This window comes from Stegostoma tigrinum, chromosome 11 (genome assembly GCF_030684315.1).
Source record: "Stegostoma tigrinum isolate sSteTig4 chromosome 11, sSteTig4.hap1, whole genome shotgun sequence".
NCBI lineage: Eukaryota > Metazoa > Chordata > Chondrichthyes > Orectolobiformes > Stegostomatidae > Stegostoma > Stegostoma tigrinum.
This window is the reverse complement of record NC_081364.1, coordinates 43,095,912-43,120,088: the sequence shown is the minus strand read 5'-3', so window position 1 is coordinate 43,120,088 and position 24,177 is coordinate 43,095,912. Positions and strand designations below refer to the sequence as shown.

At 40.4% G+C, this 24,177-nt stretch overlaps 1 protein-coding gene across 3 annotated transcripts in view; it reads right to left on the bottom strand.

The window, feature by feature from the left end:
* Window positions 1–24,177, bottom strand: part of LOC125460326 (FERM domain-containing protein 4B-like) — a 325,635-nt gene that overhangs the window by 206,636 nt on the left and 94,822 nt on the right. Inside the window, exon 1 of one of the 3 annotated variants that reach the window (XM_048547691.2) lies at window positions 2,591–2,888. The exons of 1 other annotated variant lie outside the window; for it this stretch is intronic. In XM_048547691.2, the coding sequence (XP_048403648.2) occupies window positions 2,591–2,752 (162 nt within the window). In that variant the 5' untranslated portion in view covers window positions 2,753–2,888. Of the gene's footprint in view, window positions 1–2,590; window positions 2,889–24,177 lie in introns of those variants that run through there. One more of the 3 variants, XM_048547692.2, reaches the window with a different exon arrangement.

Sequence of the window (24,177 nt, the reverse complement as noted above, 5' to 3'; positions counted from 1 at the left end):
TACAGAACTGCATAAAATAACTGTTCATTGGATTGTAGCTTGGATGTTCATGAGTCAGGACTCAATTTCTGGCAGATTATTATAGATTTTATAAAATGTTTGGGATATGGATTCAATTCAGCCTATTTTTACTTCTGAAGATCCCAATGTTGAATCCCGCTGCATTACACAAGTCTTGCGCTGCTCATTTCAATAATTTCAGTATGCACACTGATCCATACTGCTAATTTGCCTGTGTATTCAATGGCAGGCCTGGATAACAGGACGATGCGTTGGTAACTTAGGCCTCTTAAGGCAGGCTGATTTGTTTTAAATGGGAGCTGCATCATCTAACAGGAGCGGGTATACCTATCCCTGCAAGGCTTGGCTAGAAGGAGAAACTAAGGAGATGGAGCATCAAGTTGAGACTGCTGCCATCATAGCTGCCAATGCCAGCAATCTAAAGGAAAAGCCATGGCCTCACAATAGTTCAGTAAACCTTTCTCCAACAGATTTACAGAATGGACGAAGCAGTGTTACCAGGCAGTATTTGAGACTTCATTGATTATGAGACTGTTGTTTTCTTTGAGGATGACAGCATTCATGCTTCTACCACTGACACTTCCCTTTCTGTTGCCTCTGAGCTAGTCATGATCAGCTAACCTTGTGGTGATATTGCCTAAAGATGGGCCCATAAGTCCTCTGCTTTCTCCTCTAATGAGTGTCAACAGCCTTTCCAAGGCACGCAGCATCCACTTTGGTAGCATTAGGTCCGGCTGAGAAAAGCTGCCAAAGGTTTGATTATCTGAACTGCTATCATCACACTCCACAAATCCAGGATATTACTGAAGCAAACAATGCTTCTGCTTATCATGGAACTGAAGAATATTGCAAGGCTGCACTTCAAACATATTGAACCTGCAATTGGCAAATATTCTGCATTATTAAAACGAACTAGGAAAGTGCAAAACCCCTTCAATGCAAATAGACCTAGTGTGGCTCAGAAAAAAGTAACTATAAATGCTATAATTTTACTGCTCTCAACTCATCTTTCTGTTAGTTGTGATTATCTTTCAATTTCTGACTTGACATGCAGAAAACTGGCCAATCATAAGGTATATGTGTAAATGCCAGAATAAAAGGCACATTTTTGTGTTTTCTGAGGAAGGGTCCCAAGCCGGAACGTCAGCATTCCTGTTCCTCTGATGCTGTCTGGCCTGCTGTATTCCTCCAGCTCCACACTTTATTAGCACATTTCAGTTTGTTGTATTTCAAACAATGTGAAATGTTTTCAAACTCTGAGAAGTTCGCTTTGAAGTAATGAGTTCTTTGCTGCGCCAGAAAGCTTTCTTGATAGAACTTAGCTGCAATCTGCCCTATAACAAAACTTCCATGTGATAGGACATGCATGTGATACTCTTACTCTAGTTTCAGATTCCACACAGATCAGCTCACTGAATTGCATAGCATTTCACCCAGTATAATTCTGAGGTGTAGTAATCGGAAAATTCCAAGATCCATTTAACTGACTTCACTGAGGATGGAAGTCCAAGCAGGTTATTCTGGGAATGTGAAAGGATTTCAGGGGTGTGGTCCTGATCAGTAACCTGTGGTCCCTACCGCAAGGTGCATGTGCAGATATTGGCTATAATTAAGGCTGATACAAATGCAATTCCCCTGAAAAGGTCTGCCTAAACTCCGTGTGAAATTTCTGTATGCTTGAATGAGGCATCAGAAAGTGATGCTCCCCACTAAACCTTACCCCGAATAAATCATACTGATCAGGAGAGAAGGGAAGGACGTGGAAACAAATAATTGAACAAATGATTAAAGATTCCAACCCATCATGCAAGTCAGAAGAGTGTGTCACACACTAGTCATTGGTGATTCAGTATTACCATCCCAACATATAAAAATGGGATTTCAGAAATGCTACAAGAACAAACAGTAATCTAAAATAATTTCTAACAGCATATGTTTTACAGGCAACATATTTCAACCAGCTGGCCCTGAAAAACCATTTGATAAATATTCTTCTAATCAGTGTGTCCTTTTATTATGGTACAACTTGTACACAATCCATAAACTGTAATTGAAAGCATTCTAGCCAGAGTATTGTTTAACATTTTTGGTCCTCATGTAAACACGATCCACAATTAAGTTCATCTGTAGATAAAGTACATCAAAATTCTTGTTTCGGCTTAACATCATGGTGCAATTCAGGTTTTGGTTCAAAGGTTTCAGAAGATTCAAGTGTTGCCTGCCATTTTTAAAAAAAATCTTCTAAACGTAACAGTCGTCCCCTCAAATATGACCATCTCAGTTTTTATCATTTCCTAAGGCAAGCATTTTGATGCAAAGTTTTAATGAACCAACTGAATTGTTCTCTCTTAATGGCAATTAATATTTAATCTCCGAAAGATTAAATGACTTGTTTGAATCAAATGGAAACATTTAATTGACTGTAATACTGAAGCAATTTTTAGCAAGATATTTACGAAATATTTACAGAGACAAAATTACCTTTTAAGAAAAACAGTGACAGGCAACAAATTATTAACAACCTAAATACAGATCTACTCACATTAGAGAATGTGCTGTATTAGTTTACCTGGTAAACATCACGCAAGCCACACCATGTCCTTAGCATTTGCTGACAAGCCCTTAGCCTTTCAGTATACCATCGCCTCAAAGTTGAGATTGTTAAGTTCCATACAAACCGACTGCCATTGAACAGCAGATCTTCCATTCCACACATGAAGGTAGAAGCCATTTTTAAAAGTATCCTCGTTCAAAGTTCGAGACTGTTAATAAACTAAAATTAGATTGAGAAAACTGTTGGTTTGTAAATCAGCAGAGTTACATCAGCTTACACTCTTGCACTATGCATAGGGCAGGGAGCTATAAAGAATCAGGTCAGATTCTAAACAAACTCTCCTTTCAGTGCACTTCCTGGGCAGACTCCAAGGCATGCCCCTGTGCTGCTTGAAGTCAGGCCAATGGCTTTCGTGGCAGAGTCCCGATGAAAAACTCCTGTACCGTTACGTCCTAACCTAGCAACTCAGACAAAACCCTATTATAACCTCACCAACTGCCAGTAAATGCTGTAATTGAATTCTCTTCTCATTTCCTAATTTCCTGCCTGCTGTCAAAAAATTCATGATCTGAATAAAGCTGGAGCAAAACTGGCTTCCAAGGGAAATTTATTACGCAATTCTTCAAGCATAATAGTATTTTGCTATCTTTCTGACAGTCATGCACAGTAAGCAGATTATTTTTGACAATCATCACAGATTAATTCTGTAAATGTTTCAAAATATTCAATCATGTCCCGCATAAGGAAATGGAAATTCTGACATAAATGTAGCTTCAAGACTAGCAGTGAATGCCTCAAAACTGGGACTGAATGTTGCATTTTTCCAGATATATTCAGCTAATCACTTATTACGAAGGAAACTAAGAGGTGATACTGTGTCAGTTTTCAGTCAGTTGCTGCATCTGTTTGCTTGCATCTGGATAAGGCACAACTATAAGTGAAGCATAAATAACATTCACAGCACATTTCAGGAACTCTCCCATCACAGCAGCTAGTTAATAGCTACACTGCAAAATTCTGAACCCAAATGCTTAATATTTCAAATCTGTTGCAACTTCAGAGGTTAATTGCTGGCAGACCCCAACACATTCTTGGGCAAGAGCTGATGGTGGTAGTTAATAGTTACAATGGTAATTAATATTTTTCAGTCCCTCTTCGGACTTGGATTTCCTGAGCTGACTGGAAAAAAAAAGAACTGCTCTCCGTGCTACCACTCTTGTGTTTCCCTGAAGAAAGCTGCACAGAGATCTTTTAACAGAACGTGCGTTGCTGTTGGCTTGATGCCTTCTGTCAGCTGTGAATCTGTTTTGGAATTCTCGTGTGGAAATGAAATACGCACTCTGAAAACCAACCAGATTTAAAATTACATACAACTCCACCAATAGCAGAAATGCAAACTCCACCCAGATCAGAAAACTCAACCATTAGCTAACTGACTACACTATAAAAAGAAGCTGGATTGATAACATCCATTTTTTTTTAAACCTACCTCCACCAAAGCCACTTTGGTTAGAACATTTGGCCATGGATCTATTAGGACCTGTATTGAGTTACAGTGATTCACAAATGTTACATAACAAGAATGAATCCACCTTGTTTCAAAATATAACTAGTGCCTTTCTTTCAAAACTGCTGCAGTTCAGGCACAGATAGTGCTACCAATCAGGAAATCATGTGTATCCACAAAATATAATGCAGTTAAACACCAAGGGCTGGATCTCCTGAGGATTGGCAATCTCATGCAGATTGCACTATGACAAAACAAGTATTAAAAATAACAATCCACATTCAGATTTACAAGTTCTACCCTGTATCTATATAGATATTGAAATCAGACAGATGATTTCTGAAGGAGGGTCTCGACCCGAAACGTCAACTCTCCTGCTCCTCTGATGCTGCTTGGCCTGCTGTGTTCATTCAACTTCACACTGTGTTATCTCAGATAATTTCTATTAATAGCCACCTGATATTGACACGCCTCCTTCCACCTCCTTACATGTAGCAATGCCTCTGCCTCCAAATACTTATTTAGTACTCATTTTTGTGTTTCAAAATATACTTTATTCACAATAAAGAAACAAAGTCTCAAGAGCAGTTTGTTTCTGTACAGTCATCGAATATGGAGAAACAAACAAACATTGGAGTTTAACACAGTGCGGAGCTGGATGAACACAGCAGGCCAGGCAGCATCAGAGGAACAGGAAAGCTGACATTTCGGGTTGGGAGCCTTCTTCAGAAATGGGAAATAGCATTTATAAGTATCTGAAGAAGAGTCCTGACCCGAAAGGTCAGCTTTCCTGCTCCTCGGGTGATGTCTGGCCTGCTGTGTTCCTCCTGCTCCATGCGGTGTTATCTCTGGCTCCAGCATTGGCAGTTCTTACGATCTCAACATTGGGGTTTGATCTCTCTGACTTTTCCAACAAATGCAAGGCATTTCTTGCTTATGTAAAATACTATTTACATACATTTGAGGCATTGAGAGAGTCTGATAACTTCAGTAACTTGAATATGTGTCAATATTGCCTATTTAAATTCATAAATAGTATGGAGGAAAGCATGGGTTAAGGTTATGGTAATAAATCAGGCATGAAGTCTATTCAATGCAAATGTGTTTATTTTATTTCATTCAATTGTTTTCAAAGGAGGGAAAGCAGAGTTGTGCCAAAGCAAATTAAGATAAAGTGTCCAGTTTTGTTTTTATATTCATTTGTGGATTTGGGCATTGCTGGCTGGCCAGCATTTATTGCCCATCCCTAGTTGCCCTTGGGAAGATGGTGGTGATCTGCCTTCTTGAATCACTGTAGTCCACCTGCTGAGGGTTGACCTACAATGTTATTAGGGAGGGAATTCCGGGATTTTGACCCATCGACAGTGAAAGAACAATGATATATTTCTAAGTCAGGATGGTGAGTGGTTTGGAGGGGAACTTGAAGCTGGTGGTGTTCCCATGCATCTGCTGCCTTTGTCCTTCTAGATGGAAGTGGTTGTGAGTTTGGAAGGTGCCACCTGAGGATCGTTGGTGAATTGTGTCCTTGTTTCCCTCTCATCATGCAGTCTTGGCCATTAAATGTCATAAAACAGACTCTTTGTGCAGTATCTTCCCAGTCCCCGAATAATCTGGGTATTGGTGAGGAAATTGGGAAAATTGCATGAAATGTTTAATGAGGAGCTTTTTGACAGAGAGCATAAGTCCCATTTTCTGGCCTAGTGCTGAATGGCAATTCAAGATTCTTGTAAATGAATGACAAGAAGGGGTGGTATTATTGTTAATCTATTTGCCTATGGTTAGAATCGATTTATTAATAACAAAATAAATATTCTTGTTAGATATAAAAACCTGGCCAGTTGTTTCTGTGAACCTCGACTTGTCAGGTAGGTCACTTGGGACCTGGTGAATTTTGGCTTAATCTTTAAATTTTGTGACAATGCTGGGAGCAGTGGGCTGGAGTTGCAGTACATTTTCTCTGAGTGAATCCTAAATTTGATGCTCCAAGATAAAGAGTTGGAGGAACCAGCAGTAATTTGGAGTCAGCACATTACCCATGAGATTGCATACACCCTGTGTCCACCAGGACCTTTAGGAAAAGTAGCGTGGCATTTTCTTTCTGCCTGATATGTCTGGGGCAATGGACTGGAACCTGGCAGGGTGCCATGTGGATACGGTAATGACATGAGTTTGGAAAGATAGCACTCACAGAGAGAAACCCTCTGCGAAGCCCACCATAAATGACACTTGGCAGATTATGGTATCATTCAGCCCCTTGAAGCAAACATTAGGAGTTTTACTTTTAAGGCATAAGGTCAGTTGGTGTTTGAAATAAAAATGTCATACAGGAGTAGGGAAAAGTCCTCATATGAAACTCAAACTAGCCTTCATTGAGGCACAGAGATCTTTACCTTGCAGCTGACAAGATTGGAATTTAATCTTTTACAATATTGTTTGCAATATGGATAGTAGTTAGAGCATATATCATGAAGGGCTCTTATGATGCAGAAGTAGTTTCCCTACCTCTAATCCAGGAGGCCTAGGTTCAAGTTCAATGTGCTTCAGAGGTATGTAAAAACATCACTGAACAGGTTGATGAAGAAAAAAACACATACCCAGTGTCTCAATCATATGGTACTGTGTGAAATCCATGTGTAATTTAAAAGTATATCTGATGTCATGTCTGCCATTGGACATTCAGAAAACTAAGACCATGGGGCATATGTTTGTTTCTACATGTTCGTGTTTCAATGGCGGCGCAATCAACTGAACAGGTACAAAACAAAATCAGAGTTTTAAAAATTAAGTGACTCATCCCAGATATCTTGACATTGGTTGGAAGTTTATTGCGGTCTAATTGACATGGGTTATGGCACGATTTATGGCAAATCCAGACTAGCAGTCCAGGAGACTTACCTCCACATCTGCAGCATCTAACATAATCTTTTATGGGTTTGGTAAACAGTGAGGAGAATGTTCACCAGGCAGTGGCATGTTGTTAATTAAAGGTGAATCATTGCATTTTAAACACTTTTTAACTCACCTCATTCATCTTCAGCTTTTTACCATACCAAGCACACTGATGGAGATCAACTTTGAGAAAGCTCACCATGAAAATTGTCTCTTCTGATGTTCCTCTGGGAACAGGACTCCTCTACTCTGCACCACTCCCTTGACTAGGGCCTCCAGGTCCCTGGAAAATCAATGTGCCACATTCCCCTTCTCTGACATCTTCTCAACTGTCCTCCGACAAGCAGGGAATCTTTGACACGCCGCTACTCAAATGGGTGCACTGTGGCCTTCTCTAGATGGTGCAGGTCTGTCAATGGATATTCATTGAGTGGTGTGTTGCATTGGCAATGGTGTGTGATGAGTTGGAGATAGAATCAGATAGGGAGGACACCTTAAGGGGTGAGGTATGTAATTAATGATGCATACTTGCAAGAAAAAGTGAGAACTCACGTTAGATCTTGTGGCAAAAACCCCTCCAAAAATGCTCGTCCCTACTCCAAGAAAGCAAAGGATTATGTCCACTGTGTATTTCTGCCATCGCTCACTTTGGTTTAAGATTCAGTTCGCCCAATTGGGCCACACACACAGCTTGAAAGAATGAGATTCCATCGTTGTATTGGTTTGGCAAAGTTCTACAAATTACACTTTCTTTGGCTTGTATTTTAGAAGTCTTTTCACGTCAAAGAGTTTCATTTATTCAGAAATTTCCTAGGGTACACCCATCAAACTACTCAACAGCTTGGTGTAATTTTACAGCCTCTTTGAATTATTTTCAACTAGGTTCCGCACAGGCAGAGAACCAGTCTCATGACTAAAACAATTATTTCAGCAGAAAATACACTTAAATCCAACTTTTTTTTTAATAGAAAGGAAAGGAAAAGAAAGACATGTGCTCAGTGCTATGTAAGAGCTTTGGGACCTTGGAGCCAAATTGCGATGACGTCCTGGAGCTGCAGGGTGGACAGAACTAGTTCTACTTGTAGAGGAGTTAAGATTGGACTGATACAGAAGCACTTGTAAACACTAGTCTCTTAAAAGAGAACAGTCAGATTAGAGCCTGGAATATCTCAGATTACCTTATATAATAGTTTTTCGTCTTAATATTCAGCAACTAAGGTTTTAAAGAAACCCAAGCCTGAAGACCGTGCTTGACCTCATTTTCTCCATGATCAGTCAATCTTGAATCCAAACTCTTATAAGTGGGCATAAAAGGGGTATGATAAAAGATTCTGTTATACTGGCTGATAATGCTTGTTCAAGTTGATGTTATGTTTCTGATTATGCAAACTAATTTTGGCAGGAACTCGAACTGTAACCTAACCTGTATCATTCCACATGCTTTGAATTCAAATGTGTGATTTAGCCAAAACATAATTTTTTACTCTCTACAACTGCATTCCCAATGCAGTAAAACACAGAAAAAGCTACATAATATTTTGTCACGAGTGAACCCTTTAGATTAAATATATGTGGTTTGTCACAATTACGCCACTAACTTCATCATATGATCTGGTTAGGGAGCAAGAACCTTATTTTTGTAAGCAAACAGAGTGAAAGAACCAGGTGAATTCTTAAGAGAATAATATTGAAACTGAGCGAACTAAACTGTCAGTTGCAGGGAAAGAAATAGTCTTAGCACATACAATCACTGCTGCAAACTCATTCAATTTTAAACTGCATCTGTAGGCATTACAATTTAAAATGCTGCAACATTTTTCAGGTCTGCAGAAAATATATGAAAAAAGATCAAAGTCAAGGAAAATTGGCTCCACACAGAAAATGTCTGCGCATACCTATGAAGTTAGCAGACAATTTCAGGGATTAGATCTGGTGGAACAAATCGTCATGTTTGACACCAATCCATTCTTTCAAGCAGACATTGATGGGTTTACTGTCAAATTCCATCAGATGCCTGATTAATAAATCAGTGAATTGATATGGAGACAATTACTGTGCAAAATGATATTGAGCTGAAATTCAGATCAAGAGGCAGTGATTTTTGTGCACTCAAACAAAGAAAAATACCTGCTTCCATCATTCTGTACATTTGAAGTGAAAGCTTTCTTTGACTCCGCATTCCCAGACTCCAAGTCCCACGTATTGAAAATCCCACCTCACAGGCACCCATTTGATGGGCTATATACGAATAGTATCTCAAATTACAATTCTGACTTCAAGACACTGACAGATAGTATGCAGTCGCAGGTATGACAATAAGACTTACTTGGTAGAGGGCAAATTATTCATAACATTCTCGGCATTAGGTTTATACAGCATTAAAAATAAAATACAATTCTGTATTTTCTTCAGGGTAGATCCTGGGTTGCACTTAGATTCAAAATGTTTTGATGGTTAAAAAGGTTGAAGACCGCTGTTCCATTCAATTTAAATAAGACACTTGTACCACTATACTCAGATTTCTCTTAATCTTAACGCTGACGTACAATTTGCCTTACTAATTGCTTGCTGCACCTACTTGTTAGGTTTCAGTGACTTATGATCAAGGACACCCAGATCCCTTTGGATCACTACTTCCCAATCTTTTGAGACATACTCTGCACCTCCAGTCCTCTAACCAAAGCGGACAACATCACACTAATCCACATTATGATATGTCCATTTATTTTGACAACTCACTCACTTGCCCACTAGTTCTTCGCACCACCCTCACAAACACAGACCCACCTACTTTCGAGTCACCCATAAACATTTCTGTGATGAGTCAGCCATGGTTGAATTTTTCCAGACATTTTGGGCATGAATCTGCTCCCTGCCGCCGTTTATTTTGAGGTTTGCTGTGCAATCCAAGTTTCCAAAATGTGTCAAATCATCCCCAAAAGCTGTTTGTTATCATGACCCGCTAACTGAAAACCTTTTGGTACAAAGTATTGTTATCCCCAACAGGACACATAATGTGAGTTGTGTCACTAGTATTGTGTGTGTTGTTCTGAATGCCTCCAGTTGTCAGAGCACTAACTCCAATATTGCTACACTGCCAAGAATTGTGACCTCCAAGTTTAAACAAATGTGCTGTGACCCTACAGAGTACACTGCACTTGGTGCTGAGTAAATAGAAGCACTGTGGGATTTCCCAGTAGGTTTATTTACAGAATCTTAAACACAGTGACATGTTTCTACATGTGCCAGACACCTGGTTCAAAAAACAGTTACAAATATTTTTGGAGTGAGGCAAGAAACTGTGTTACTGAGCTATCTGAGTGTATTTGTATAAAACTATCCTGAAGCTTACATAAGCTGTTGCTATTCGTGAGTTAGCTGACACAGCTTTCAATGATGCACACTCTAGTAATCAAAATTCTGGCATTGGCTTGGCAGCTCTCAACCATTTCCATCAGATTTCAGTGAAGTAATATTTCAATTCTTTGTAAAAGGGGCCACAGCAATATCAAAACAAATAGTTGCTGAGGCATTAAATTGGCTAACTAGGAGCGTGCTTTGTTTGTCTTTGAGGCTGATAGTTGAAATTTGTCTTGAAGGAGAACTCAGCTGAAGATATGTGTGGAGCAATATGAATACAATACAGCAGTCATGGAAATAGAAAACCACAGAGTAATGGTCCCAAAATCACTAGCCTTACTGGTAACTGGGGCTATCCTACTCAATATAACAAACAACAGACTGCAAACTAAGTACATTAACAGTGGTGACAAGGTGTAGAGCTGGATGAACACAGCAGATCAAGCCCCATCAGAGGAGCAGGAAGGCTGATGTTTCAGGCATAGACCCTTCTTCAGAAAATTCAGGAAAGGGTCTCGGCCTGAAATGTCAGCCTTCGGCTGCTCCTCTGATGGGGCTTGGCCTGCTGTGTTCATGCAACTCTACACCTTGTTATCTCAGATTCTCCAGCATCTGTAATTCCTGCTATCTCTGAAACAACATTCACAGTGGTTACAGCATTACTGTGTTGACCAACAATGAGGTGAAGTTATATAAAGACAAGCAAATGCTCAACTGATATCCCAGCATGGAGGGGTGGTCGGGGTCCATGTTTACTTCCTGTACAATGCTGAGTCAACTGATTTAATCTACACAGGATGCCATTGCTAATTCCGGCTGCAATATGCATTTCATGTGTCTAGCGAGGACAGGTCTCTGACCTGAATTCAGACACTGAACATTTGTCACAATATCAAGGATTCCACATGAAGGACAGTCACATGCCAGCAAGGATATAGGTGGTCAGTGTTTTCAGAACAGGATGGATATTACTGCGTTTCTCTAATTCTTGTGCAACTCTCCTCCCTTCTTCAACATTGGTGGCTATGCATTCTGCGGCTTGTGTCCCACCCCTCTTTGAAGGAATTTGCTCTCTTCTCCTTCATGAAGACACTCCTTAAATCCATTTCTATTTTAAAAGATTGTCTCATTTCTGCTTTTGATTCAGCATCTTTTGCTTTTTACAGCTGACTATTCTTTCAGCGGGCATGATCCAACCATACAGGTGTTGAAGAAATGTAGCCACTTTTCCCAGCCTACCATTCTTTCCTTAACTAACGTCACCAAAAGCATGGAGACTAACCCATCCTTTGTCTCACTTTGGCATCTTGCATACAAATCTGTTGCTTTATTTCCTAATATAGTAATAGTGAATACATTATAAAAGCCAATCCTTATTTTATGGACCAATTTGGTTTCATCTTGAAAATGTGAAAGGTATTGAGCAAGTTTTTCTACGACCTAAAAGAATTAATAATCTTCTAATTCTTCAAACAACTGGACATACCTTGTGCATCTCGAATTGATTCCTCCAAATACAAATCAACCAGGGTTTGGCTCTGTCCTCATGTGACCTTCACAGAGATTGTTACAAATCACGTTCAGAAGGGTGACTGGCTCACCTTCTTGGCTGGTCACGACAAATACCTTTATTTCTTTTTAAGCACATAGCTATCACATTTCAATTAAACTTTCTTAAGCAAATGAAAAAATTATGGAGAGCCAATTCTAAGGCTTTCTTGAGTGAAAGAGAGTGGAGTTTTACTATCTATTAAAGTCAAGAAAAGAAAGAAATCAAGACATGTAACACACACATATCCCTGCCACCACAGGTAATATGTTGAGTTAAGGGGAAAGCAAGTGAGAGGAAGGTGTCTGCAGACTGGAAAGTAGACAATTCCAGCTTCAACACTTAATTGAACAGGTTGTAGCTGTGAAACTAAAGAGTCCTGACAGTTTTAGCATTTGTCCTGTTTCCTGATGAGTAGCAATGCTTGCAGGGAAACTTCATTTCTTGTATTTTTTTCCAAGTTTCTTTGATTGCAGAGATATACTTTATTCATAAAATATTCTTTGTGTACATTTTCAAGGTACTCAAGCTGAAGATTGAAAAAAAAATGGCATTTGACATTCCCAGCTGTTTGCAAAACCATAGGCATTTCCTATTCATGCAGGACACTGTTTACACACATTTTGAGGCAACAAGAAGGTCTGATAAATGAATAGCCCCTCATTGCACTTTGGCAAAGGACCTCAGATGGTAGGCTTTCCAAGTTGCATTATCATCAGGCGCTGTAACAGACAGCGAGTGAGCAAGAGAGAGAGAAAGACAGGTAGGGAGAAAGAATGTCTTGCAGTTCTTGTTTACAAATACTTTGTTTTTCTCATCTCAGTCCTTGCTGCTCAGAAACCACTTTTGATAAAAAGTCAATTTCCATATTTTGGAGTCTACTCATCGTGGAGTATTCAGGTTGGGAAAACAAACAATAGAAATCAAATATTGATACTCCAACTTCAACTTGATCATAACGTGCAGCTGCAATCAGAATCAACGTGTTGTCTGTGGAATCAGAACATATCTGCAACACTGGAAACAAGGCTGTAGATGCAGTGAAACCAAGTTTGTGTCTCACCCATGTAGTGTGTTTGCTGGAGTATTGTCTTTAAGTGTAAGAATACACAGGATTTGAGTAGTCTGGAACGGGAAAAGAAAATGACTTACTAGTCTCTGAGAAGACACTCTCATATTGAACAATAAAAAGTTTATTCCATGTTCAGAACTTGTTACAGGTTACATCAATATGTAAGATATTGTTACAAACACTATGGGCAGGACATTGATGTTAGGTCTTACTCCTTCAAGATTTAAAGCTTTTCCGCCCATAGGCCCAAATTATATCGTTATAGTGGGTGATGCTTATGATAGTTCTTTAAAATTAACCCTTTCTGATCCTTTTATATAGCACAAACTACTGTTCACCGGAAACAAGAACACACTTGATTTTATTTCCCTGTCACATCTGACTTGCTGAGGTACCATGCTAATAAAAATCCGTAAGATGTACCACCAGAAGGAGGCTATTCCGTCCATTAATTCTGATCCATCACTTAATGAGGCCATCATTCCCTATATCTCTCAGTTTTCATACTGATTGAAAATCCGTCTGAGCCTTGAACACCTAATAAACCAACTTCGACAGTAAAGGAAGCCACACATTCACTACCAACATTTGCTTTCCTACCTATTTTGGTTTTGTCTGAAACAGCAGATGCAGTTTAATCCGAGACCCAAAATCCACAATACTCTGACCCAAATGATGTGACTTTAAATTTTGTTCTGTATCCAATTTTTGTATTCCTCTTTTTGGGGAAGTATTTACCCTCCGTATACCCTACTAACTCCTTTAATCATTTTAAACATCTCAATTAGATTCCCCTAAATATTGCTTTTTTTTCAAGAGAATACATGCATTATTGATACAATCTGTCCTCATAATTTAACACCTTTAGCTGTAGTATAAATTTCACTGACTCAACGCTGTGTTCTTTCAAAGGCAAATACATCCCTCTGGGTAACAAGGTGTGGAGCTGGAGGAACACAGCAGGCCAGGCAGTATCAGAGGAGCAGGAAAGTTGATGTTTCGGGTCAGGACCCTTCTTCAGAAATGGAGGAGGTGGAAGGGTGTTCTGAAATAAATAGAGAGGAGGGTGGGGCTGGGGAAGGTAGGTGGAATGGTGATAGGTGAGTGCAAGTAGGCAGTGGTGGGGATTGGAGGACCGGATGGGGGGAGATAAGACAGACAGATTGTGTCAGATAAAGGAAGCAGCGATGACAGGGAGGTTTTGGTCATGGAATGAGGCCAGAGGTGGGGAGATTTCGAAGCTAGTAAAGTTCACATTGAGAGCATTGGGTTGTAGGTTCCCAAGGCAGAATATGAGGTGCTGCTCCTCCAGTTTCCGGGTGGTATCATTGTAACGTTGGATGAGGCCCAGGATGGACATGTTGTCCAGGGAGTCGGAGGGAGTGTTGAAATGGTTTGCGAATGGGAGGTGTTGTTATTTGTTGCAAACAAAGTGCCGGTGCTCCACAAAGTGTTCTCCGAGCCTCTGTTTGGTCTCACCAATGTAGAAGAGGCCACATCAGGAGCAGCAGATGTAGTAGACCACATTGGCAGATGTGCAGGTGAATCTCTGTCTGATGTGGAAGGTTTTTTGTTTCCTTGGATGGCGGTGAGATGGGGAGGTGTAGAGGCAGGTGTAGCACTTCTTGCAGTTGCAGGGAAAGGTGCTGAAGGTGGTGGGGCTAGTGCGGGGATCCTCCTCCCCCATTTTTGAATAAGGGTCCCAACGTGAAACGTCGACTTTCCTGCTCCTCTGATGCTGCCTGGCCTGCCGTGTTCCTCCAGCTCCGTACTGTGTTGTCTCTGGCTCCAGAATCTGCAGTTTCTGCTATCTCCTGAGTGAGCTACATCCTTCTGGAGTTGTGGTTCTAGAACTGAACACAATACCTTAAAATGAGGTCTAACCATACCTTTATAAAAACTAACATTCCATTAACCTTCAAAATTGTTCTGCAGTATCCTACTGGATAGTTTATCGTCTGAGGTTTTGGCTGTAAGTATTATATTTCAATTGTTTTAAATAGAAGATGATACTCATATGTGCAATCAATAAGAAAAGATTTCATAATTTCCCAATAAAGCAGTGGATAAATGCACAATATAGAGTGGCACACATACACACAGCTACTTGGTGTCAGGATCAAATAAACTGAAATGGCATTAATCTCCTTAAATTCTGTTTATAAATGCCAAAATTGTACAATGACAATTTGAAAGTGAATGGTACACTAATTGGATTTCCTTTCATTCTCAATAGAGTCTCGGATAGGGGTGAAGTGAGAATTAATTTCGCGTGAATGTGAGTTGTGTCAGATAAGAATAGGATCATGGAATGATTGATTGGTTGCTTGTTCCTTGTGCAAAATGCCACATAAACATAATTTGCAAATCTCATGAACATTTCAGTGTAACATTCCTCTCCTCCTCAGGACTCCCCTGACATGAAATCTGTAGACGTTAACATCATGGCAGGGACTGTAGCAATGGCTCCAATGTGAGAATTTAAAAAAAATGGATGTGAGATTGGTTTGTTTGGAAACAGTGAGTTGCTTCAGATCATTGATTTCCCAGTCACGCAGTTACGCAACCCTGTTTGCTGCAGATTCCCAGGAGGCCAGGCATTCCTCCCTGATCTACTAGATGCTTTATTTTGTTCACAAGGATAGGCAGTCTCATTAATCTGTGGAAGATTAATCAATCATTCTATTCACTCTTAGAACCTAAACATAACTCTGAAGTGTTTATTCATCATTTTTATATCGAATAATATCTAGATAATGGGATGAGTCTATTCTTAATTTCATTATCCTATCAATATATTAACCTTGCTGTCCTATCAAGAGAGAATTTCCATTTTGGGTATACATTTCCAATAAATTGAAACCTGCAAAACTAGTTTTGATAAGGGATAATGGGAACTGCAGATGCTGGAGAATCCAAGACAATAAAATGTGAGGCTGGATGAACACAGCAGGCCCAGCAGCATGCCAGGAGCTCCTGGGATGCTGCTGGGCCTGCTGTGTTCATCCAGCCTCACATTTTATAGTTTTGATAATGAATGGGGTAATGGGCAGCAGGACTAATCATTGATAACAAAGTGTGGAGCTGAATGAACACAGCAGGCCAAGCAGCATCTTAAGAGCGCAAAAGCTGACATTTCAGGTCTAGCCCCTTCATCAGAAAAGGGGGATGGGGAGAGGGTTCTGAAATAAACAGGGAGAGAGGGGGAGGCGGATCAAAGATAGGTGGAGAGGAGACAGACAAGTTAAAGGTGTGGGGATGGAGCCTATAGAGGTGAGTATAGGTGGGGAGGTAGAGAGGGGATAGGTCAGTCCGGGGAGGACAGACAGGTCAAGGGGACAGGGTGAGGTTGGTAGTTAGGAAATGCAGGATGCTGCTTGGCCTGCTGTGTTCATCCAGTTCCACACTTTGTTATCTCGGATTCTCCAGCATCTGCAGTTCCCATTATCTTTGATACAAGGACTAATCATTGATCCTCACTGACATACTATGCATTAAAATGTTTGTCAATGGTACCATGTTCGCCTGTTTTGTCTGGGAAGCAGAAATCACTACAATCTCAGGCAGTTAAAACTACTAGTCAGGAATATTTCTACACAGGCTAATTACACAAATCCAGAACCTGACAGGACTAACTAGATAGTCAAGGTGAGAAATTTGAAAATGTTAGGATTTTTTGGTCAATTTAGCTTTCCTCTGATGTGCAAAAGAGCATGGCTATGGAGAAAATAAAATGAAGTGCCAGGTTGTCTTTACATTTCTGGAGCTTGTTGGATGACTTGGTTGCAACAGAGAGGAACAACAGGCAAAGGACTGCACATATGATGGAACCCACCTCAATTTACATACATTTCAATGGGAATCAACAACGTCTATTGACTGCACCTTAGTAATCCAACATGCTCAAGCACAATAACAGTAAATGCACTCTCAATTCTGTTTCAAGAGTCAGGCAGTTAGATCAGTAATCATCTCAACCAATCCCATAACACCTTGATTAGACAGCTGAAGGACTGAGGAGGGGCAGATGGAGTTTAATTTAGATAAATGTGAGGTGGTGTGTTTTGGAAAGGCAAGTCAGGGCACGATGCATACACTTAATGGTATGGTCCTGGGAGTGTTGCTGAAAAGACCTTGGTGTGCAGGTTCATACTTCCTTGAAGGTGGAGTCACGAGTAGACAGAGTAGCAAAGAAGGCATTTGGTACACTTGCCTTTATTGGTCAATGCATTGAGTATAGGAGTTGGATGTCATGTTAGAGCTGTGCAGGCCATTAGTTCGGTCACTTTTTGAATATTGCATTCAATTCTGGTCTCCCTGCTCTAGGGAAGATTTTGTGAAACCTGAAAGAGCTCAGACACGATTTTCCAGGATATTGCTGGGGGTTGGAAATTTGAGCTCTAGGGAGAGGCTGAATAGATTAGGGCTTTGTTCCTTGGAGTGTCAGAGGCTGAGGGGTGACCTTACAGAAGTTTATGAAATCACAAGAGGCATGGATAAATTGAATATCTAAGGCCTTTTTCCCAAGGTAGGGGAGTCCAAAACTAGAGGTCATAGGTTTATTGTGAGAGGAGAAAGACATAAAAGGGACCTAAGGGGCAACTTTTTCATGCAGAGAGTGCGTGTCTGGCATGAACTGCCAGAGGAATTGGTGGAGGCGGGTACAATTACAACATTTAAAAATTATACGGATGGGTGTATGAATAGGAAAGGTTGAGAGGGATATGGGCCAAATGCTATCAAATGAGACTAGGATATCTGGTTGGCATGGATGAGTTGGACTGAAGGGTCTGCTTCCGTGCTGCACAGCTCTATGACTATGGCAAGGTATGAACAGATAATCACTAAATTTACTGTTCACAGAAGCCCAAGGCTGGATGTTATACCTTGTGTGACTTTGACTTGAAACTAGTTTGATGGCTCAGTAATCAATTAAGTGTGCTTTATTTCCCAAACTTAGCAAAATAAAGTTGTGGCTTTCTAAATTTTGGATATGCTTGTGTCTGTAGTACAGGGAGATTTTGGTCTCCCAATGGATCAGACAAATAAGTGCATCAAATGGAAAATTCAGGCTTTTGTTGCCAGGAAAACCCATTTTCATGCACCTTTCCAACTTCATGTCTGTTGTATGGCACTCTTGTGGATCAGCAAGGCCTTAGGATCAAATTGCACACACTCCACCTAGGTCAGGGTTCCCATTCTGAGGGCTATAGGAACATTGCATTTCCTTTTGCAGACTGTTTTTGGGCACTGGTGTGAGTTTTGGAAGACAAAAATCACATCTCTTAGGAGATAATGCTCTCTGATGAAGGGTCTAGGCCCAAAACGTCAGCTTTTGTGCTCCTGAGATGCTGCTTGGCCTGCTGTGTTCATCCAGGTTCACACTTTAACATCTCTTAGGAGAGGTTGCAACCATTGAGGGAAGCTTATTTGACCAATTAGGAATGTTCTGAAAGTGAAGTATCAAATGTTTTGACATACTCAGATGTCACTTAGATGCTGCGTGTAAAGTAGATGTGTTTTTAATGCAGAGATTTATTACAGGGCTCTATCTGCAAAGATAAATAACCATTCCATTAACCACCATTGTTTAAGTGTTGACAGACATTGCAGTATGTTTTAGATTACAGAAAGGGCACAATGCAATGAACAGTGTGGAAAATGCAGAAGAAACTAAATTGTCATGTTTGGTGCTTTGACTTCGAAACACGGATAGCTTTGATTGTGGGAATACACTCCCTGCTTTTGAAAGCTAAAAGGAATCCAAATAACTGCTCCCTTCCATTTATTGATAAGCAATCTGTTTTAAAAAGTAGAGGACACCATTGGTTCTTTCAACATCAGATTCTTACGGGTGCAGTCATATTTTGATACGCATGGCCATCATGGATGCTTTGCAGTGCTCCAAATATTGATTCCATTTGGATTACCTGTGGATATCTGTGTAATGACCGACAATGTATGCATATGTAAGAATGCCCTCTTTGTCCTTCATGTGTTTTCGAGTGTATGCTTGTTTCTTAATGCAACATAATGGTCATTTATAAAAGTAATTTTGTCCCCCAGTAGAGGTTTTAAAAATATCTGATAATAAATGCCAGAGTTGAAACTAGGGGGCAGACATTTAACATGTGAGGGGCAAAGTTCAAAGCACATGTAGGGCAGATTTTTTAACGTAGAGAGTAATAGGTGTTTAGAACGTGCTGCCAGGGCAGTGGTGGAGGCAGATATGATAGGGGTATTTAAGGGGCTTTTATTTAGATAAGCACATGAATATGCGAGGAATGGAGAGATTTAGATCAAAGGCAGGTGGTAGGGATTAGTTTAATCTAATGTCATTTTCGACTCAATATCATGAGCCGAAAGGCCTGTTCCTGTGCTGTACTGTTCAAGTTCTATGCTCGAACAGTCTTTAGAATGAGAGATCTTCTATACAAGATCATAAGAGCATTTTTTAAAGTATCTGATTAACAAATTCCCTGTGCTATTATATTGCATGGATCCTGAGAAATGAACATAATGAATGCTAGACAAGCGGCTGTACATGGAGGTGATGGACAATTCAATGAGGCATGGACAGTGGCATTGGTGATCTGAACAGGGCTTGGACAGTAGGTGGGGAGGGGGCTGAGGTGGGTTTGAAGGTTGTAGTTTTGTGGATCCTTATATAATGCAGAGGTGGAATGCAGAGTCTGAGAACTGACCTGGCTCGCTAATCCAGCTAATGCAGCAACACTCTTTTCACGATCTATCACCAATGTGAATCCATGAGAATGTAAACAGGATCTGAAAAATCTATAAGTCCTAAGAAAATTCAGACATGGACTAGGTATGCTATTTGAAAGCTGCAAAAGTCACATTTTCCTAAATTTACAGAAAAACACAGGACTGCTGCTGTGTTGAATAGGCAACATCACACTGGACTGGGTTTTGAATAACTGCGTGAAGAACTGAAGCTCATCAGTAGGAGGATACTGTCAATAAAGGCAGAACAGTCTCTCAGTTATCAGCAATTGCTTGGTGGAAATAAATGGAAATAGAGTGTATTTAAAGAGGATGGTCTTATCTGCGGTTACATTTCATCTGTAACCAAAACCACTGATGCCAACTTGTAGTTGGGAAGTCATTACACAGTCAGTACAACACCAACTCTCAGAAGGAAGGCCAAGCTAACTGCGTTTAACACTTTAGCACATATTTGTCTAGAATCACATCAAGGAATGGCAGGTTAGAGAGGGGATGGTGAATTGTAAGGACGTATGAGTTAGTATGAGATAGCAAGAACTGCAAATGCTGGAGTCAGAGATAACAGTGTGGAGCTGGAGGAACACAGCAGGCCAGGCAGCATCAGAGGAACAAGAAAGCTGATGTTTCAAGTCAGGACCTTGACACAAAACGTCAGCTTTCCTGTTCCACTAATGCCGCTTGGCCTGCTGTGTTCCTTCAGTTCCACACTTTGTTATCTCTGAGCTCAGTATGAACTTTTTTCTGGATTTTAATAGATTCTGTACCCCATCCTGAAGATCATGTGTTTTGGTCAGCCAGATTTCTGATATGTTTGAAACAAAGTTTAGAAATCTGCAGGAAAAAAACCCTGTATAATCAGACTAAGTTGCCATGTGTATCTAAGGAATTGTAATGGTACTAAATATTGTTCAATGATCAGCGATCATTTCCATATTTACATTGTAATGGAGGTGGGCTCATTGATGAAGGAACTGCAGATAGTTGGACATAAGACACGACCATGCGGAACTCTGATAGTAATGTCCTGGGATTGTGATGATTTACTTCCAATGATGTGTTCTGATGAAGAGTCACTGAACTCAAAAAGTTAACTTTGCTTTCTCCCCACAATTACTGCTAGACTTGCAGAGTTTGGCGAGCAATTTCTGTTTTTGTTTCATATCCCAATCACCTGCAGTTCTTGGCTGTATTCCAACAAACTTCCTGTCAGCAAGGACTCCAACTGCTGGAGAAGATCCCCTGTGTTTTTCATTGACTCCTGTTTTGTTAATGTCATCGATCCCATATTAGGGCAAATGCTCCCTCAATCTCAAAGGCAGTGTTGTGACTTCATCTCTGGTGTTTAGCTCTTTTGCCTATATTTGGACCAATGCTGTAATGAGGTCAAGAGCTAAGCCGTCCTGGTAGAACCCATAGAGAACATGAGCAAGCAGGTTATTCATCAGCAAGTGCTGCTTGATACTGCTGTCAATGACCACTTCCATCTCTTGGTTGATGAGCGTAAAAGAACCATGAGGGCAGTAAGTGGTTTGGTTGAATTTGTTCTGCTTTTTGAAAACAGGACATACCTGGGCAAGGTGTCACATCACTGAGTAGATGCTGGTGTTACAGCTGTGCTGGAACAACTTGGCTAGGTGTGTGACTATTTCTGCAGCCTAAGTTTTCAGACTTATTGCTGAAACACTGCCTCTGCAGTACCCAGGGTTGTTAGCTGCTTCTTGTTATCACATGGAGTGAATTGAATTGGTTGAAGACAGGCACTTGTGAAGGTGGAATCTCAGGAGGGGACCAAGTTGGCACTTGGCATTTCTGGCTAAAGATGGATGCCTTTTTTTTATTGCACTGATGTGTTGGGTTCCTCATTATTGAGAATAAATTTATTTGTGTGGCTTCCTCCTCCAGTGGGTTATTTGTCCACAGTAATTTACATCTGGATGTGGTACAACTGCAGAGTTTATATCTTATCATTTTATAGTTGGGTTGCTTAGCCCTGTTCAATTTCATACTTATTCTGCTGCTTGGCTTGTCTGTCCTGTACTGTAGCTTCACCAGGTTGATCCCATGTGTTTTGTTCAGATTCAATTGTGTAAAGACAAGAGGCAGTGAACCTGATGAAACTTCTAGTTTAAAGAACCTCTCATAATTGTGTGGAGTGACATGAACAGCATCAATCAGAAACAGCAGAAAGAAACCATAATCGGCTAGCTGGTAGTATTAAGTAATTATTTATGATAGAGAATGGATTGGGTTTGGGTGATCAGGACTATTACACTCGATGTTTCTGTGATTCATGCAGAAAATTGAAGATTGATTTTTCAAAATTTTTCATTCATGACATATTGCCAATGCAAGTTATATTTGTGAATTTGAAGGTGTTTGATTTCTATTATTTCAATCAGATCTCTCAAACCACTTTTCAACTGACTTCATTCAAGTGAATACAGCCTACCCCCATTCTATAATAAGAGTGCAGCCTTCAGTTGACTCACTGCAATAAGCCTTACACAGTTTCTTAGTTCCTAGCGTGTGATTCAATGAAATAATATTGGTGGATGTTAGACAGTGAGTAAAAACAAATCATGAGAGTCTAGAGATGATGGGAACTGCATATGCTGGAGAATTCCAAGATAATAAAATGTGAGGCTGGATGAACACAGCAGGCCAAGCAGCATCTCAGGAGCACAAAAGCTGATGTTTCGGGCCTAGACCCTTCATCAGAGGGGTGAAGGGTCTCTGATGAAGGGTCTAGGCCCGAAACGTCAGCTTTTGTGCTCCTGAGATGCTGCTTGGCCTGCTGTGTTCATCCAGCCTCACATTTTATTATCATGAGAGTCTATACTGCTCTCTTTGGACTTGGAAGCCCATTCACTTCAATTGAAATTTTTTGCATTCAACCTCAACTCACTAACCACTTTGCAATTCAGTGCATAGACTGCTCTGAAAACAATTGCACAAATCCCTCTTTAAATCAGAAAGAATTATTTCCATTTATATCATGCTATTTATGACTGTGTTTGTCCGAAAGCATTTTACCACAAATTAAGTCCTTTTGCAATAAAATTACTGTTGTAATCTAAGAAACCAAGAATAAATTCACACTCAGTAATAAGTCCCAAAACTAGGGAAAATGTCCATATTATTTATTTTGGAGACAGCTCCTAATATAAATGTTAACCAGTATATTGGAAAGACTGTTATAACAGATAGCATCACAAGGAGAAGAACAGAGGCAGAAAGAGAGACGACAAGCAGTGAGATACTGTCAAACAATCTAGGCAGAAAGAACATGAGGCAGAGTTAAAGCAATAACACTTTTGATGAAATAACAGGCAATGACGATAAGGCAGGCTGATAGTCGACTTATTAGCAAAGTTGAAGTCCTATAATAAAAAGGGCACTGGCTGTGTGGACATAAGATCGGCTCAGGTTCAGAAAGTAGAGAAGGTTGGCAAAGTTGTTTTTCCATTGAAGGGAAATGTGCAGTGATTCTTCCAGGAGCCTGAGTTGGATTATTGAAGATAACGAAATGTGAGGCTGGATGAACACAGCAGGCCCAGCAGCATCTCAGGAGCACAAAAACTGACGTTTCGGGCCTAGACTCTTCATCAGAGATGAAGAGTCTAGGCCCGAAACGTCAGTTTTTGTGCTCCTGAGATGCTGCTGGGCCTGCTGTGTTCATCCAGCCTCACATTTCGTTATCTTGGATTCTCCAGCATCTGCAGTTCCCATTATCACTGAGTTGGATTATTGTTCTTTTAACCTGGACTTGATAGCATGGGACAGAATTTAAAAGTTTGCAGAACCATGAAACTCTGCAGTGTAGCAATGAAGAGGATGGCATCAGGCTTCAGCAAGACATCGACTTCTGAAATTGACAGACACATAACAGATGAAGTGTAATGCAGAGGAGTATATTCATTATAGTAGAAAGAATGAGAACTGACACTACAAGCCAAGCAGTACAGTTTTAAGGGAGTGAAGGAACAGAGGGACCTGGAGGTTATAGAATCCCTAAAGTGTGGAAACAAGCCCAACAAGTCCACACTGCCCCTCAGAGCAACCTGCCCAGACCCATTCCTCATAACTCACCTAATCTACACATCCCTGAACACAAAGGACAATTTAGCATGGCTAATCCACCTAGCTTGCACATCTTTGGATTGTGAGAGGAAACCAGAGCACCCAGAGGAAACTCCATGCAGACAGTCACCCGAAGGTGGAGTTGACCCCGGGTCCCTGGTGCTATAAGGCAGCAGTGCTAACCACTAGGCCACCGTGCTACCTATGAGTGAAGAATTCTTTGAAAGTGGCCAGGCTAGTTGGTAAGATCGTTAACAGAGCATGTGGGATTCTTAATTTCACAATCTGATGCATATAATAGTCATATATTGCTGTAGTGTCCGTGATGAGCTAGAATTATTAGCTAGCAATCAATTGCATGTGCAATCATCTAGTGGGCCACATTTCACTGTCAATTC